The sequence below is a fragment of the Polyodon spathula genome, chromosome 21 (genome assembly GCF_017654505.1).
Source record: "Polyodon spathula isolate WHYD16114869_AA chromosome 21, ASM1765450v1, whole genome shotgun sequence".
Taxonomy (NCBI): Eukaryota; Metazoa; Chordata; class Actinopteri; order Acipenseriformes; family Polyodontidae; genus Polyodon; species Polyodon spathula.
The window spans coordinates 30,187,753-30,202,346 of NC_054554.1; the positions used below are offsets into that span (position 1 = coordinate 30,187,753).

At 46.8% G+C, this 14,594-nt stretch overlaps 1 protein-coding gene across 1 annotated transcript; it reads left to right on the forward strand.

Moving 5' to 3' along the window:
- Window positions 1-4,667: 4,667 nt before the first annotated feature.
- Window positions 4,668-14,267, forward strand: LOC121296560 (sphingosine kinase 1). Its single transcript, XM_041222260.1, has 5 exons — window positions 4,668-5,252; window positions 11,055-11,204; window positions 11,830-11,924; window positions 12,357-12,472; window positions 13,305-14,267. Exons 1-5 carry the CDS (start codon window positions 4,859-4,861, stop codon window positions 14,146-14,148), a joined length of 1,599 nt encoding a protein of 532 aa, XP_041078194.1. The 5' UTR covers window positions 4,668-4,858; the 3' UTR covers window positions 14,149-14,267.
- Window positions 14,268-14,594: the final 327 nt, after the last annotated feature.

Sequence of the window (14,594 nt, forward strand, 5' to 3'; positions counted from 1 at the left end):
ACAATAAAGTTTTGTATTGTTTTATAATGAATACGTCTTGCTTTGTTCTGTACTTGTACGTAAAGCAAGACGGGGTGTGCTTGTGTAACCTATTTTACGTTTGTTCAGAAAACTGCATATAAATATAGCGAGCTGTGGATTTCCTTTTTATGGACAAATGTTAGATCAAATAAGGAAATATAATGCAAGGCAACAACAAACCAGAAATCCTAAATAGTATAGTATAATATAGCATAGGTTCTACATCAAGATTAGGTCTACTAAAGAAAATACAGTACTTTAGGTGATGGCTCCATCTTGTGGAGAATAACAGCACAGCACAGGAATACAGATTTGATGCCTTAAAACCAAGACGATCAATTAACAGTGGCTGGGGATCCATGCAGAAGAGTCTTCCAATCTGTACACAAGATAGTGCTTGTCTGACAACACTCTACAAACTAGCTACAGCAAGCAAACTAATCAAGTCCTTGGAACTTTCTGCTTTATTTGTGTCGGCTTGATTTTTTTTTTGTTGTTGTTGTTTCCAATTTAAACTCGCTTTTGGTTTTCATTGTTTAGGGGCGTCGCCTGTATATTGACTGTCACTTTCAGTCACCCACTGCCTCCACCAGTTGCTACTGCATGTGATGTTGTAGACTGATGACGTCTGCCAGTCCTTAAAGACAGACCCATGCTCGCTATTAACTTGGTTTGGCTGGCGTTGCTTGGTTGAGACAACCATTAAATGTATTTATTTAAATGCTAGAAGTATCAGAAACAAAATTCTAGAACTTGAAGCTACTGCACTAACAAGTAACTATGCTGTGATAGGTGTTACAGAAACGTGGTTGTCTGAGAGTGATGGGGACGAATATAATATTTGTGGGTATACACTGTATAGGAAAGACAGGCAGGACAGAAGAGGTGGAGGGGTAGCACTATACATAAGAAACAGTCTTGAAGCCCAGGTGTTAAACCTGGACAAAGAAAATAAAGCCGAATCAATATGGGTCAGAATAACGGGCAAAAATTCAAAGGGCATAATAATAGGAGCATGCTATAGACCGCCAGATTCAGACAGTGAGCACAATAATCTGTTATACAATGACATTAGAAATGTGTGTAGCAAAGGAGAAGCCATACTAATGGGGGATTTCAACTTCCCCCAAATAAAATGGGAAAACCCGGTGGGTAGCGCGAAGGATGAAATTGAAATGGTGGAAATGACAAATGACTGCTTCCTAACACAATTTGTGAAGGCACCGACTAGAGGGGAGGCATGCCTTGATTTAGTCTTTTCAAATAACGAAGACAGAATAACTAAAACAGAGGTCAGAGAACCACAACATGGTCTCATTTGAAGTGTTTTTTAAAACCCCAAAAGTAATGACTAAAGCTAAGGTTTACAATTTTAGAAAAGCAAACTATGAAGGTATGAAACAGAGACTAACAGAAGAGATTGGAGTAAAATAGAGAAAACACCCACAGAAGAAGGATGGTGGTTCTTCAAAAATGTAGTACTAGAGGCGCAAAACAATTACATCCCTAAAGTAGACAAATCTAAATGTAAAACTAAATTGCCAAAATGGTTTAATAGATCAATTAAAAAAAATATTCAGCGAAAAAAGGCACTTTACAGAGCATTAAAAAAGGACCAAAAAGAAAGTACGCAGAAAGAGTACACAGAACTGCAAACGCAAGTCAAAAAGGAAGTTAGAAAGGCCAAGAGAGAAATAAAAATGAACATTGCTAAGGGAGCTAAAACCAATTCCAAAATGTTTTTCCAATATTACAACAGCAAGAGAACATTCAAAGAGGAGATTAAATGTTTAAGAGATACAAATGGCAAAATCGTAGATGAAGAAAAAAAAATAGCAAATATATTAAATGATTACTTTTCACAAGTTTTTACAAAGGAAGATACTGACAACATGCCCCACATGTCATCCAGTTCCTATCCAGTTTTAAATAACTTTAGCATAACTGAGGCAGAAGTGTTAAAGGGACTAGGAGCTCTTAAAATAAACAAATCCCCTGGGCCGGATGAGATCCTCCCAGTAGTACTCAAAGAAATGAAAGAAGTAATTTACAAACCGCTAACCAAGATCATGCAGCAGTCTCTTGACACAGGGGTGGTACCGACAGACTGGAAAATTGCAAACGTAATACTGATCCACAAAAAGGGAAACAAAACTGAACCAGGTAACTACAGACCAGTAAGCCTGACTTCTATTATATGCAAACTTATGGAAACTATAATAAGATCCAAAATGGAAAATTACCTATATGGTAACAGGGTCCTGGGAGACAGTCAACATGGTTTTAGAAAAGGGAGATCGTGTCTAACTAACTTGCTTGATTTTTTTGAGGATGCAACATCGATAATGGATAACTGCAAAGCATATGACATGGTTTATTTAGATTTCCAGAAAGCTTTTGACAAAGTCCCGCACAAAAGATTAATTCTCAAACTGAACGCAGTTGGGATTCAAGGAAACACATGTACATGGATTAGGGAGTGGTTAACATGTAGAAAACAGAAAGTACTGATTAGAGGAAAAACCTCAGAATGGAGTGTGGTAACCAGTGGTGTACCACAGGGATCAGTATTAGGTCCTCTGCTATTCCTAATCTACATTAATGATTTAGATTCTGGTATATTAAGCAAACTTGTTAAATTTGCAGACGACACAAAAGTAGGAGGAGTGGCAAACACTGTTGTAGCAGCAAAGGTCATTCAAAATGATCTAGACAAGATTCAGAACTGGGCAGACACATGGCAAATGACATTTAATAGAGAAAAGTGTAAGGTACTGCACGCAGGAAATAAAAATGTACATTATAAATATCATATGGGAGATACTGAAATTGGAGAAGGAATCTATGAAAAAGACCTAGGAGTTTTTGTTGACTCAGAAATGTCTTCATCTAGACAATGTGGGGAAGCTATAAAAAAGGCTAACAAGATGCTCGATACATTGTGAAAAGTGTTGAATTTAAATCAAGGGAAGTAATGTTAAAACTGTACAATGCACTAGTAAGACCTCATCTTGAATATTGTGTGCAGTTCTGGTCACCTCGCTATAAAAAAGATATTGCTGCTCTAGAAAGAGTGCAAAGAAGAGCGACCAGAATTATTCCGGGCTTAAAAGGCATGTCATATGCAGACAGGCTAAAAGAATTGAATCTGTTCAGTCTTGAACAAAGAAGACTACGTGGCAACCTAATTCAAGCATTCAAAATTCTACAGTGTCGACCCAAGGGACTTTTTCAGCCTGAAAAAAGAAACAAGGACCAGGGGTCACAAATGGAGATTAGACAAAGGGGCATTCAGAACAGAAAATAGGAGGCACTTTTTTACACAGAGAATTGTGAGGGTCTGGAATCAACTCCCCAGTAATGTTGTTGAAGCTGACACCCTGGGATCCTTCAAGAAGCTGCTTGATGAGATTCTGGGATCAATAAGCTACTAACAACCAAACGAGCAAGATGGGCCGAATGGCCTCCTCTCGTTTGTAAACTTTCTTATGTTCTTACCACAGCACCTGAATTCAAGGTGTATTCATACTGCACAAAGCCTAGGACTGGTGGTCAACAAGAGCTGTCAATTGGGTTGCAGGTTTACTGGCTTCTTCCTGGATAGAACCAGTAGGGTTTACAGCAATTCCATTCACTTTACCAGTATGAGTATGCAATACATGATCAATACCAGCATAATCGAAACTAGAGCTGGGTTTCCAACAGGGTTTACTGTTCAGTGTACTGGCTTCCTGTGGGGGTCTGATTCTCTCAGTGTCAGGGAGTGGACTCAAGACGCCACCAGTTAAAAACCTTTGTCTACTTGACAGAGTTTCTTAAGTGTTGCCTTCTGATTCATATCAAGTCCTGGATGTTTTACCTTTGGCATCGCAAGATCTGATCAACACAAGACGAAACAGAAGCTCAACTGCATGGCAGACAAGCTGAAACGTGTGTTAATAGTTTTACTCAGTTTCAGATAAACACACACACATTGATACACACGCTCACACACACACACGCAGTTCAGCGATGTGACCTTTTCACTCCTCTGATGACAACAGAGCGCCTCACAGCACTCTCCTGATCTTTATTAGCAGACGCATTAATAATCATGAGTAATGCTGAAGTCACCACATGAAATAGTTGAGGGCTAGTCTCACTTCCTCAGTCTGATCTCTGGGTGTGCTTCTTACGGGGGGGTGTATAAACACTGCCGGCGTTACTGGGCATTCTTGATTAATGAATGCAGGCTGCTGTTCAATCCCTGGAGACAGCCTGGAAGCAGCTACAGAGCCATCCACAGGCTGCCTTGCTGGCGGGGAGCCTTTGTGAAGTTTAGAATTGGAACTGCTGAGTGTCCTGTTTTAGCAGCTGAACAGGGTTTACAATCCCAATAAAAGGGAGAGTTCCCTTGTCACATACCACAGGGTTTCATTCACAGAAATCTACTTTTATCTGAGCAGGCTTTTGAGGTTCCTGAACCTATTCACATATTAATACAGACACATAGGAATAGAGACTCTTCAATAGTCTCTTCAAGTGTGGTTTCCCTGCTGCTTCTCTCAAAACCATTCTCAAAAGGTTAAGAGATCAGATCAGTGAGGCACTGTGTGTATGTGTGTCATCCCCCATGCGGTCACTAGGGAGCAGAAAAGCACACACGCACACACACACACCCACACCCTCCACAATGCAAGAGCAGCACATCGCAATAGCTCCGGCATTACTCATTTTGCACTGCAGCTGAAACCTAACAGCAGACAGACGCAGTCTCTCTCTTTTTGTATCTCTGCCTGTCTCTCTCTCTCTCACTCTAACTCTCGCTGCAGAATCCCCCCTCCCCTCTCACTACAGCATGGCGCTGCCCCTGAGAAAGGTGCCTGCACAGGTCTTGCTGTGCGGGGAGTTCACTCTCTCCACCAGCTCCAAGGACAGGTACTCTGTGATCCTGAGCAGCACGGAGCTGCAGGTCCAGAAGACCGGACAGACCCCGCTGCTCCTCCAGCTACTCGACTGCCTTGGCTGCCGGGCTTTTAAAGGGGAGGACAGCTCAGACACCGGGGCTTATTTCTCTGCCTACTTCTATCCCTTTAAGAAGAGAAGGATGAACTCAGGGGCGGTAAGGCAAAGGGTCGTCCAGACTTTTAGGGTCGAAGTGTCCCAGGACCCCCTGGAGAATCTGAAAGAGGCTGAGAAATGGGCTCAAGCAATCCAGGACAGCTCCATTCAGCAGCTTCCCAAACAAGAAGGTGAGCGTAGAAGGCTTGGGCTGGGTTGTTTCTTTCTTTGTGTTTTCCTTAGAAGATTTGTTCTGTTTTTGTATGGTGGGTTTCATAGAATGAATTTAATAGCTTCTGCAACCTTTGGACTGCCAGCCTTATCTTTGTTTCATTACACTTTGAATTATTTTTCTCCGAAGGTAAAACACCACAGAGCAAAGTTTAATGCTGCCACTTGCAGGGAAGTGGAATTACGAATCCTGTGCTAAAGATTACTGTAGCTGGTGACTTACTCTGTGTGTGCGTGTGTGTGTCAGAGTGTGTGTGTGTGTGTGTGTGTGTGAGTGTGTGTGTGTGAGTGTGTGTGTGTTTCAGAGTGTGTGTGTTTCTGTGTGTCAGAGTGTGTCTGTGTGTCAGAGTGTGTCTGTGTGTCAGAGTGTGTCTGTGTGTCAGAGTGTGTGTGTGTGTCAGAGTGTGTGTGTGTCAGAGTGTGTGTGTGTCAGAGTGTGTCTGTGTGTCAGAGTGTGTCTGTGTGTCAGAGTGTGTGTGTTTCAGAGTGTGTGTGTGTGTCAGTGTGTGTCTGTGTGTCAGAGTGTGTGTGTGTGTCAGAGTGTGTGTGTGTGTCAGAGTGTGTGTGTGTCAGAGTGTGTCTGTGTGTCAGAGTGTGTCTGTGTGTCAGAGTGTGTGTGTGTGTCAGAGTGTGTGTGTCAGAGTGTGTGTGTGTGTCAGAGTGTGTCTGTGTGTCAGAGTGTGTCTGTGTGTCAGAGTGTGTGTGTTTGCACACAGTGTCCACACACACAAAAAGTCTCACACAGGACACACAGTGTGTCACACACACAAAGTGTGTGTCACACACACAGGTCAGAAAGTGTGTGTGTGTCAGAGTGTGTGTGTGTGTGTGGTCGTATGTGTGTGTGTGTGTCAGAGTGTGTGTGTGTGTCAGAGTGTGTGTATTTCAGAGTGTGTCTGTGTGTCAGAGTGTGTGTATTTCAGAGTGTGTGTGTGTGTGTCAGAGTGTGTGTGTCAGAGTGTGTGTGTGTCAGAGTGTGTGTGTGTGTGTGTCAGAGTGTGTGTGTCAGAGTGTGTGTGTGTGTCAGAGTGTGTGTGTGTGTCAGAGTGTGTGTGTGTGTCAGAGTGTGTGTGTGTGTCAGAGTGTGTCTGTGTGTCAGAGTGTGTCTGTGTGTCAGAGTGTGTCTGTGTGTCAGAGTGTGTCTGTGTGTCAGAGTGTGTCTGTGTGTCAGAGTGTGTCTGTGTGTCAGAGTGTGTGTGTGTGTCAGAGTGTGTCTGTGTGTCAGAGTGTGTCTGTGTGTCAGAGTGTGTCTGTGTGTCAGAGTGTGTGTGTGTGTGTGTGAGAGTGTGTGTGTGTCAGAGTGTGTGTGTGTGTCAGAGTGTGTGTGTGTGTCAGAGTCACACACAGCAAGTCCCTGTGTGTGTCAGTGTGTGTGTGTGTCAGAGTGTGTGTGTCAGAGTGTGTGTGTTTCAGAGTGTGTGTGTGTGTCAGAGTGTGTGTGTGTGTCAGAGTGTGTGTGTGAGAGTGTGTCTGTGTGTCAGAGTGTGTCTGTGTGTCAGAGTGTGTGTGTGTCAGAGTGTGTGTGTGTCAGAGTGTGTGTGTGTCAGAGTGTGTGTGTGTGTCAGAGTGTGTGTGTGTGTGTGAGTGTGTGTGTGTGTCAGAGTGTGTGTGTGTGTCAGAGTGTGTGTGTGTGTCAGAGTGTGTGTGTGTGTCAGAGTGTGTCTGTGTGTCAGAGTGTGTCTGTGTGTCAGAGTGTGTGTGTGTCAGAGTGTGTGTGTCAGAGTGTGTGTGTGTGTCAGAGTGTGTCTGTGTGTCAGAGTGTGTCTGTGTGTCAGAGTGTGTCTGTGTGTCAGAGTGTGTGTGTCAGAGTGTGTGTGTTTCAGAGTGTGTCTGTGTGTCAGAGTGTGTCTGTGTGTCAGAGTGTGTGTGTGTGTCAGAGTGTGTGTGTCAGAGTGTGTGTGTGTCAGAGTGTGTCTGTGTGTCAGAGTGTGTGTGTTCTATATTATGTACTAGCTTTAAAGTAGGATTGAAGAAAGTCTATTAGAAATGAAATGTTTCAGCTGAAGTCCTTTCAAGTGTTTTACTCAGCCTGCAGGTCCTTGGGTGTGAAATGAACACTTTGTTTAAAGCCTGTGTGCTTGTTATGTATCGATAGCTTCTGCACAGTATTTAAGTCAACAACGTTGACAGGAGTGTTTGTGTACAACACTGTGCCTGGTTGCCTGCTTTCACTGTCAGAGAGGAGTCCAGGGCTGGGCCATGAGAATCAGCTCTACCTGCTCTACCTGCTCTACCTGCTCTACCTGCTTTACCTGCTCAACCTGCTCTACCTGGCACCTGCACTGTGACTGAGGCACACTGAGTGCACCTATTTCTGCAGACACTGCTGTTAGAACAGCACAGCACAGCAGAGCAGAGCACAGCACAGCAGAGCACAGCAGAGCACAGCACAGCACAGCACAGCACAGCACAGCAGAGCACAGCACAGCACAGCACAGCACAGCACAGCAGAGCACAGCAGAGCACAGCACAGCAGAGCACAGCAGAGCACAGCACAGCAGAGCACAGCACAGCAGAGCACAGCACAGGCAAGCGCACTTACAGTGAGACAAACTGCCCTCCTGCAACTCCTGTTTCATCTGACACCTGCTGACTTGCAGGTGTCTAGAAAGAACCACTTCTTGTTTTCGCTTCCCCGTTTCATTTTAATGAGTTTCATCTTGAGTATTGTACACGTGGTTTTAGGCTGCGACCCAGATTGAAATACGGGACACGAGTCACCTTAGAGGGTGGCTCAGAGACATAGTACAGCACATAGAACAGAAAAAAGTATTTACCATTAAAAACCAGGGCGAGAAAAATAAACAAGGATTCTACATAACAATCCCAAACTGGAAGCTGCAGGTTACAACTGAGATCTAAACATAACACAGCAACACCCCTGAGAGCAGTATAGACAGCTATTGGACGGGTGCAGTAGGACCAGCAGGGAGAATAGTTCTCTTGACATGCTGGTGCTGTGAGAACTGCAGATGGAAATCCTGTCAGAGTCAGTGAGAGGGTTACACAGCCCTTCATCTGCTGCGTGGAGAGAAAGTGCTTTAAACCCACGGAGCAGAGGAGGTGCTGTCAAGCTGCATGGAGGCACAGGGACTCGGGTCATCAGCCCACAGAGCTCCCTCAGTCAGCCCGGCCTTCAGACACTCAAGTGCGGATCTTGACATGCTGTCAGCTCCCCGACCTCTGTGCTGAGCTGGGCTGTGACTGGTGCTCTACCTCCAGCCTCAGGCAGGACCCTGTCCATATTCACTGCTTGCTCTCTCTCTCTGCCTCTCTATCACGCTCTGTCTCTCTCTCTCTGAGTCACTGACACTCGCTCTCTGACTCCACTCTCTGAACAGTAACATGACCTGTGGATTGTTGAATTTCACAATTGATTCAGATTCCTTTTTCCTCTTTTTTTAAATATTGAAGTAATATTAAAATTTGCAAGTCAAGCGGTGCAGCACATTGGGCTGGGAAAGCAGCAGAGAGCATCTCTGATTCATGAGCCAGGCTCTGACATGCTCCCTTGACCGTGGCAGGAATAGCTCTATAGTACTGGGAAGTGGTTGCACAATGATGGCTGTAATAGGATGACGAATACACGGTTTCACAATGATTCAAAGAACATTCTTACAACTGTATATTATTCCTTCACCCAAACCTATTGATGCTCAAACAGTAATACAGTAAAACTTGACGTAACTTCTTGTAGTTTTACCATAGTTACAGATTTATATTCCCTGACAATGTAATAAAACCCCAGCAGCATTTGCTCCTCACTAGTTTTTCTCTTCAGAATCACTATATTTCTACTTCCATCTCTATATTTGACAGAGTGAGTGTTGTGGGAGGGAACGCACAGAGAGTATCACTCTGAGAGCCTGGGCATCTGTCCCCAACAGACAATGAAAGTTGACGTTCCACATAAAATATATCCGAGCGAACAGGAAATCATCCGATCTTTAAAATATTAACAAGAGAAAAAGCACAAAGCAGCCCGCAGTGCCATTAGATAGATATACAAGGGAGCTCTCTGCCCACAATAGCCTCATTGTGAGGAAACAATGCCTGTGTGTTGTTTGGAAACAGCTCACACATTGTTTGTGCTTGTTTTTTTTTCCTGTGCATTCCTGCACCCGCATTGCTGATAACCAAATGCTGCCCAACAGGTTTGCCAAGGTTAACTATGTATCACTAATCTGTTTTAGCATTGATTTCACATGGGATTGCTGTACTGCAGTGAAGATTAGACAGAGGGTCCTTGTGCACAGTGCAAAGAGGATGAAGGGGGGTGGAGCCCTGTGGCAGAGTCCTTGGCACAGCACAGCAATGTGCCTCTATCTCCTTGCCACAGCTGCCAGTGCTGGATCAGGCACAGTTCCTTAGGGCTCCAATCAATGCTGTGGGATCAATTCACAGCCCTTAGAAAACTGGATCAACAGCACTGGGCACGGAAGTGCTTTATTCTCCCTGAATGGCGGTACAGCAGAGGGTGGCCGGAGTGCAGGGCTGCCTTGCCAGGTCTCCTGGTACTTCACCTGGGGCTGCCATCTCAGCTCGCCCCTTCTCCACAGCGCTCAGTCAATCTCCCTGTTAGTGACGCTCCCCATACTCCTCGTCAGTCCCTGTGATTGTGGACAGACAGACAGGCAGTCTTCTTCATCTCAGGACTGTGCTTCACAATGTTACTAAAGCTTGTGCTTCTTCCCCCTCTGAGCAGTCTGATTGTTGTTAAGATTATCCTTCAATAAGATGCACTGATCAGTGGCAGTGATTTCTGTCCACATTGACAGCTGTTTGCAATGTGTTGTAGATCCAGGCTGAGCTGAGTGTTCCTGTGCATTGGGAGCTGTTTGCAGTGTGCTGTAGATCCAGGCTGAGCTGAGTGTTTCTGTCCACATTGACAGCTGTTTGCAGTGTGTTGTAGATCCAGGCTGAGCTGAGTGTTCCTGTGCATTGACAACTGTTTGCAGTGTGTTGCAGATCCAGGCTGAGCTGAGTGTTCCTGTGCATTGGGAGCTGTTTGCAGTGTGTTGCAGATCCAGGCTGAGCTGAGTGTTTCTGTCCACATTGACAGCTGTTTGCAGTGTGTTGTAGATCCAGGCTGAGCTGAGTGTTCCTGTGCATTGGGAGCTGTTTGCAGTGTATTGTAGATCCAGGCTGAGCTGAGTGTTTCTGTGCATTGGGAGCTGTTTGCAGTGTGTTGCAGATCCAGGCTGAGCTGAGTGTTTCTGTGCATTGACAGCTGTTTGCAGTGTGTTGTAGATCCAGGCTGAGCTGAGTGTTCCTGTGCATTGGGAGCTGTTTGCAGTGTGTTGTAGATCCAGGCTGAGCTGAGTGTTCCTGTGCATTGACAGCTGTTTGCAGTGTGTTGTAGATCCAGGCTGAGCTGAGTGTTTCTGTGCATTGGGAGCTGTTTGCAGTGTGTTGTAGATCCAGGCTGAGCCGAGTGTTCCTGTGCATTGGGAGCTGTTTGCAGTGTGTTGTAGATCCAGGCTGAGCTGTGTTATGGTGGTTAGAGATTAACAGGAGACTCCCTGCTCTGTTATTATTTCAACACTCAAAGACTGGGCTTCCTTCAATCCCACTTTCTAGAAGCCCGGAGGAGATTTGGGTTGTCAAGGGCAACCAGAATCCTGAGCAGTTTAACCCTTGATTGCGAGGTGCACCTGTTCAATGTAAGGATGTGAATTACAAGCCACTGGAGCGATACAGTGTAGTTTACCACATGTGTGGCAGGGAACCGCTCACTATTTATATCAACCCTCTCCCCCCAGGTCAGCTGTACAGTCTGCTGCCACGCCCCTGCAGGTTGCTGGTCCTGGTGAACCCTCACAGTGGGACGGGCCACGCACTGCCGCTCTTCCACAGCCACGTCCAGGGCATGCTGACCGAGGCGGGTGCACAGTACACCCTGCTGGTTACAGGTGAGAGGTGCAGGGGGGCTGAGCTCACAGAGATCACAATACTCTTCTCCTGTAAATACAATTGAACGTGTGTGAGTGTGCGTGCCCTGCTCACTGCTGTCCTTGTGTGTGTGTGTGTGTGTGTGTGTGTGCGCGTCCTGCTCACTGCTGTCTTTGTGTGTGGTGTGTGCGCGCCCTGTTCACTGCTGTTCTTGTGTGTGTATGTGTGTGGTGTCTTCGTGCCCTACTCACTGCTGTCCTTGTGTGTGTGTGTATATATGGTGTGTGCGCGCCCTGCTCACTTCTGTCTTTGTGTGTGGTGTGTGCGCGCCCTGTTCACTGCTGTCCTTGTGTGTGTGTGTGTGTGTGTGTGTGGTGTCTGCGTACCCTGCTCACTGATATCTTTGTGTGTGTGTGTGTGTGTGGTGTGTGCGCGCCCTGTTCACTGCTGTCCCTGTGTGTGTGTGTGTGTGTGTGTGTGTGTGTGTGTGTGTGTGGTGTCTGCGTGCCCTGCTCACTGATATCTTTGTGTGTGTGTGTGTGTGTGTGTGTGGTGTGAGCGCGCCCTGCTCACTGCTGTCCTTGTGTGTGTGTGTGTGTGTGTGTGTGCGCGCCCTGCTCACTGCTGTCCTTGTCCATGTTGCAGAGCGGCAGAATCACGCCCGTGAGCTGCTCCAGGAGGCTGACTTGTCGCAGTGGGACGCCCTGGTCGTCCTGTCAGGAGACGGGCTGTTGTTTGAGGTAAGACCCTTCTCTCACGGAGCTCAGTCAAAAAGCCGAACAGCGAAACCACCGCAAGATAGTGTGCCTCTAACATCACTGCCTTAAAAGAAAATCTTTTGTGGTTTTTCTAATCTGGGTGTGAACCTCTATCCCAGGCTGGGTGCAGCTCAGATTAGACAAAGAGAACCGGTGCACTTAAACTGTTCCTCCTTAACTCTCCACCCACTGTTACAGCACAGCCAGCCCACCAAGTACAAAACAAGCAAAACATGGCTCCAGTAGCTATTAAATAGAACAACATTATTTTAAAAACCTATTTTCTGGCAATTAGCTCCACAGTCAGGATTAGTCTGTGAATGCATGCAATCTTCCCCTCTGGACTGTAGAGGTACCCTCTCAACTCTTTGAGACGTACGTTCTAAAGCAAGCCCCCTGGTGTGTCCCTGGCAGGTTGTGAATGGGCTGATGGCACGGGCAGACTGGGAGGACGCTGTTCGGAAGCCGCTGGGAATCCTGCCTGGGGGCTCTGGGAACGCGGTGGCCACCTCTATCAACCACTACTCTGGGTAAGGAGCCCTGGCACACTGCCACCTGGTGGCACCTGAGGGGCACGGCCTGACACGCTGTATCTCAGTGTTGATCCTGGCTGAGTGCCCTGATTCCCTGAACCCTGCAGTGTTTATTACAAGACCGCTATATCAGCATGACTGGCAATTCATTATTCAATGTTTTAATTCACTCAAATCGATGTAACTGCGTGGAAGGAAGCACAGAGCGGCTGTAAGAGACGGCAATGCAAAGGGAGACTCACACCATTCAGAGCAGTGAAGGGGTGTTACATGCTTGTAAATGTGGGTATTGAGGAATGTTCCGGTTAAAACCGGGAAACAAGAGATCCTCTTTGTCAATCCACTTCCTGAAGTCTCAGCTATTGCTTCAGGCAGTAGCGTTCACGTTGCCCCCTGGTGGGTGTTTACTGAAATTACACTCCAGTGACAGAAATGCCAAAGTTCAGTATATGGTGAAAATGAGATCTTTTATGGCAGAGGCGGTATTCAATGACACAGGAAACTGTGAGCACCACATTGCTTGTGCAGTATCACTGGGTTATGTGTATGTAACACAACTGCCTTCTGTTTTGAACATTCTGTATTTATTCTTTTTGTAGAATGATTTATTTTTTTGTAAACTTAGAACCAGCACACCATATAACTATACATGATCTAGCAAAACACAAATAACACTTTTGTGGTTGTACTATGTAAATGCTTGTTTTTTTTTTTTTTACACTGCAAGGTTCCCAGTGGTTAATCCACAGCAGGCTGCTTGCTTGGTGTCTGATACCTGGCTGGCACAGGCACTGACCAGGGCCTCCTCCTCTCTTCTTTCTCCCCACAGGAGGCAGACCCTCTCCAGTAAGGAGCTGCTGCTGAACTGCACCTTCCTGCTGTGCAAGGGGCTAGTCTCCCCGCTGGACCTGGCTTCCGTCACCACGGCCTCCGGCAAGCGGCACTTCTCCTTCCTGAGTGTGGCCTGGGGCTTTGTGTCCGACGTGGACATCGAGAGTGAGAAGTACCGGCTCATGGGGGCGGCTCGCTTCACTGTGGGCACTCTGATGCAGCTGGCTGCCTTGCGTGTGTACCGAGGCAGGCTGGCATACCTCCCTGCCCAGGAGCTCCCGGCCCCGGGCCTGGCTGAGGGCTCCCCTGACCTGCCAGGCGGAGCTTCCCTGCGCTGCCTCCCAGGGAAGACCCCGTCCGAGAGCAACAGAGCCCCCCACACCCTATACAACTCTTCCAACTCCAACAACTCAGGCAAGGTGCCATCGCTGGGGGTGCAGGGCCCTGCCGACGTGCTCCTGGCCCCACTGGACCAGCCCGTGCCCGCTCACTGGACCATGGTGAAGGAGGAGCACTTTGTGCTGGTGCTGGTTGTGTACCAGTCCCACCTCTCCCAGGACCTGCTGGCGGCCCCCGCGGCCACTCTGGGAGACGGGCTCCTCCACCTCTTCTACGTAAGGGCTGGCATCTCCAGGGCTGCCCTCCTGCGCCTCTTCCTGGCCATGGAGAAGGGTACCCACCTGGAGCTCCGCTGTCCCCACCTGAGCTACGTGCCAGTCCGGGCTTTCCGCCTGGAGCCCTACACGCCCAAGGGGGTGATCACGGTGGACGGGGAGGCGGTGGAGTACGGCCCCATCCAAGTGCAGGTCCACAGAGGGCTGGGGAGGCTGATCGCCGGCTGAACCCAAGCACTTGCTCTGCACTGGACTTTTTGTCATTTGTTTGCTGTGAACAATCTTGAACTGGAAAAATCTTACTGTACATTTGGAGAGGGTTTGAGAGATTTGCGGTACATAAAAAGCCTCCAAAGTTTTTTTTCTTTTTTTAAAAGATCTGGCAACACCGATTATGGACGCTGTACTTTCCTAACAGGAACTTACATAGCAAGTATTTACAAAATATATCTTTGTAGAGTGGAAAAAAGTTAGGATAATGAACTGGATTGCCACTGAGTCAGTGTGTGATTGCAAAGTAATACACAAGTGTATCGGGGAGAAGTGATCCACACTTGTCACTTAATACTAGTTTATGGATTTTCTAAAAGTTTATTAGTGGAGGACTAAACTGAGGGGTTTACATGTTTAAAGGTGGAAGCCTTATTCTTGACAAATGGCTTTAAGATACAGAG

Bases quoted from the DNA above. Each gene is read 5' to 3' on its own strand.
- LOC121296560 (XM_041222260.1), top strand. From the start codon at position 4,859: ATGGCGCTGCCCCTGAGAAAGGTGCCTGCACAGGTCTTGCTGTGCGGG. The intron at 5,253-11,054 runs GTGAGCGTAGAA...CTCTCCCCCCAG, and splicing joins GCAGCTTCCCAAACAAGAAG to GTCAGCTGTACAGTCTGCTG. The intron at 11,925-12,356 runs GTAAGACCCTTC...TGTCCCTGGCAG, and splicing joins GAGACGGGCTGTTGTTTGAG to GTTGTGAATGGGCTGATGGC.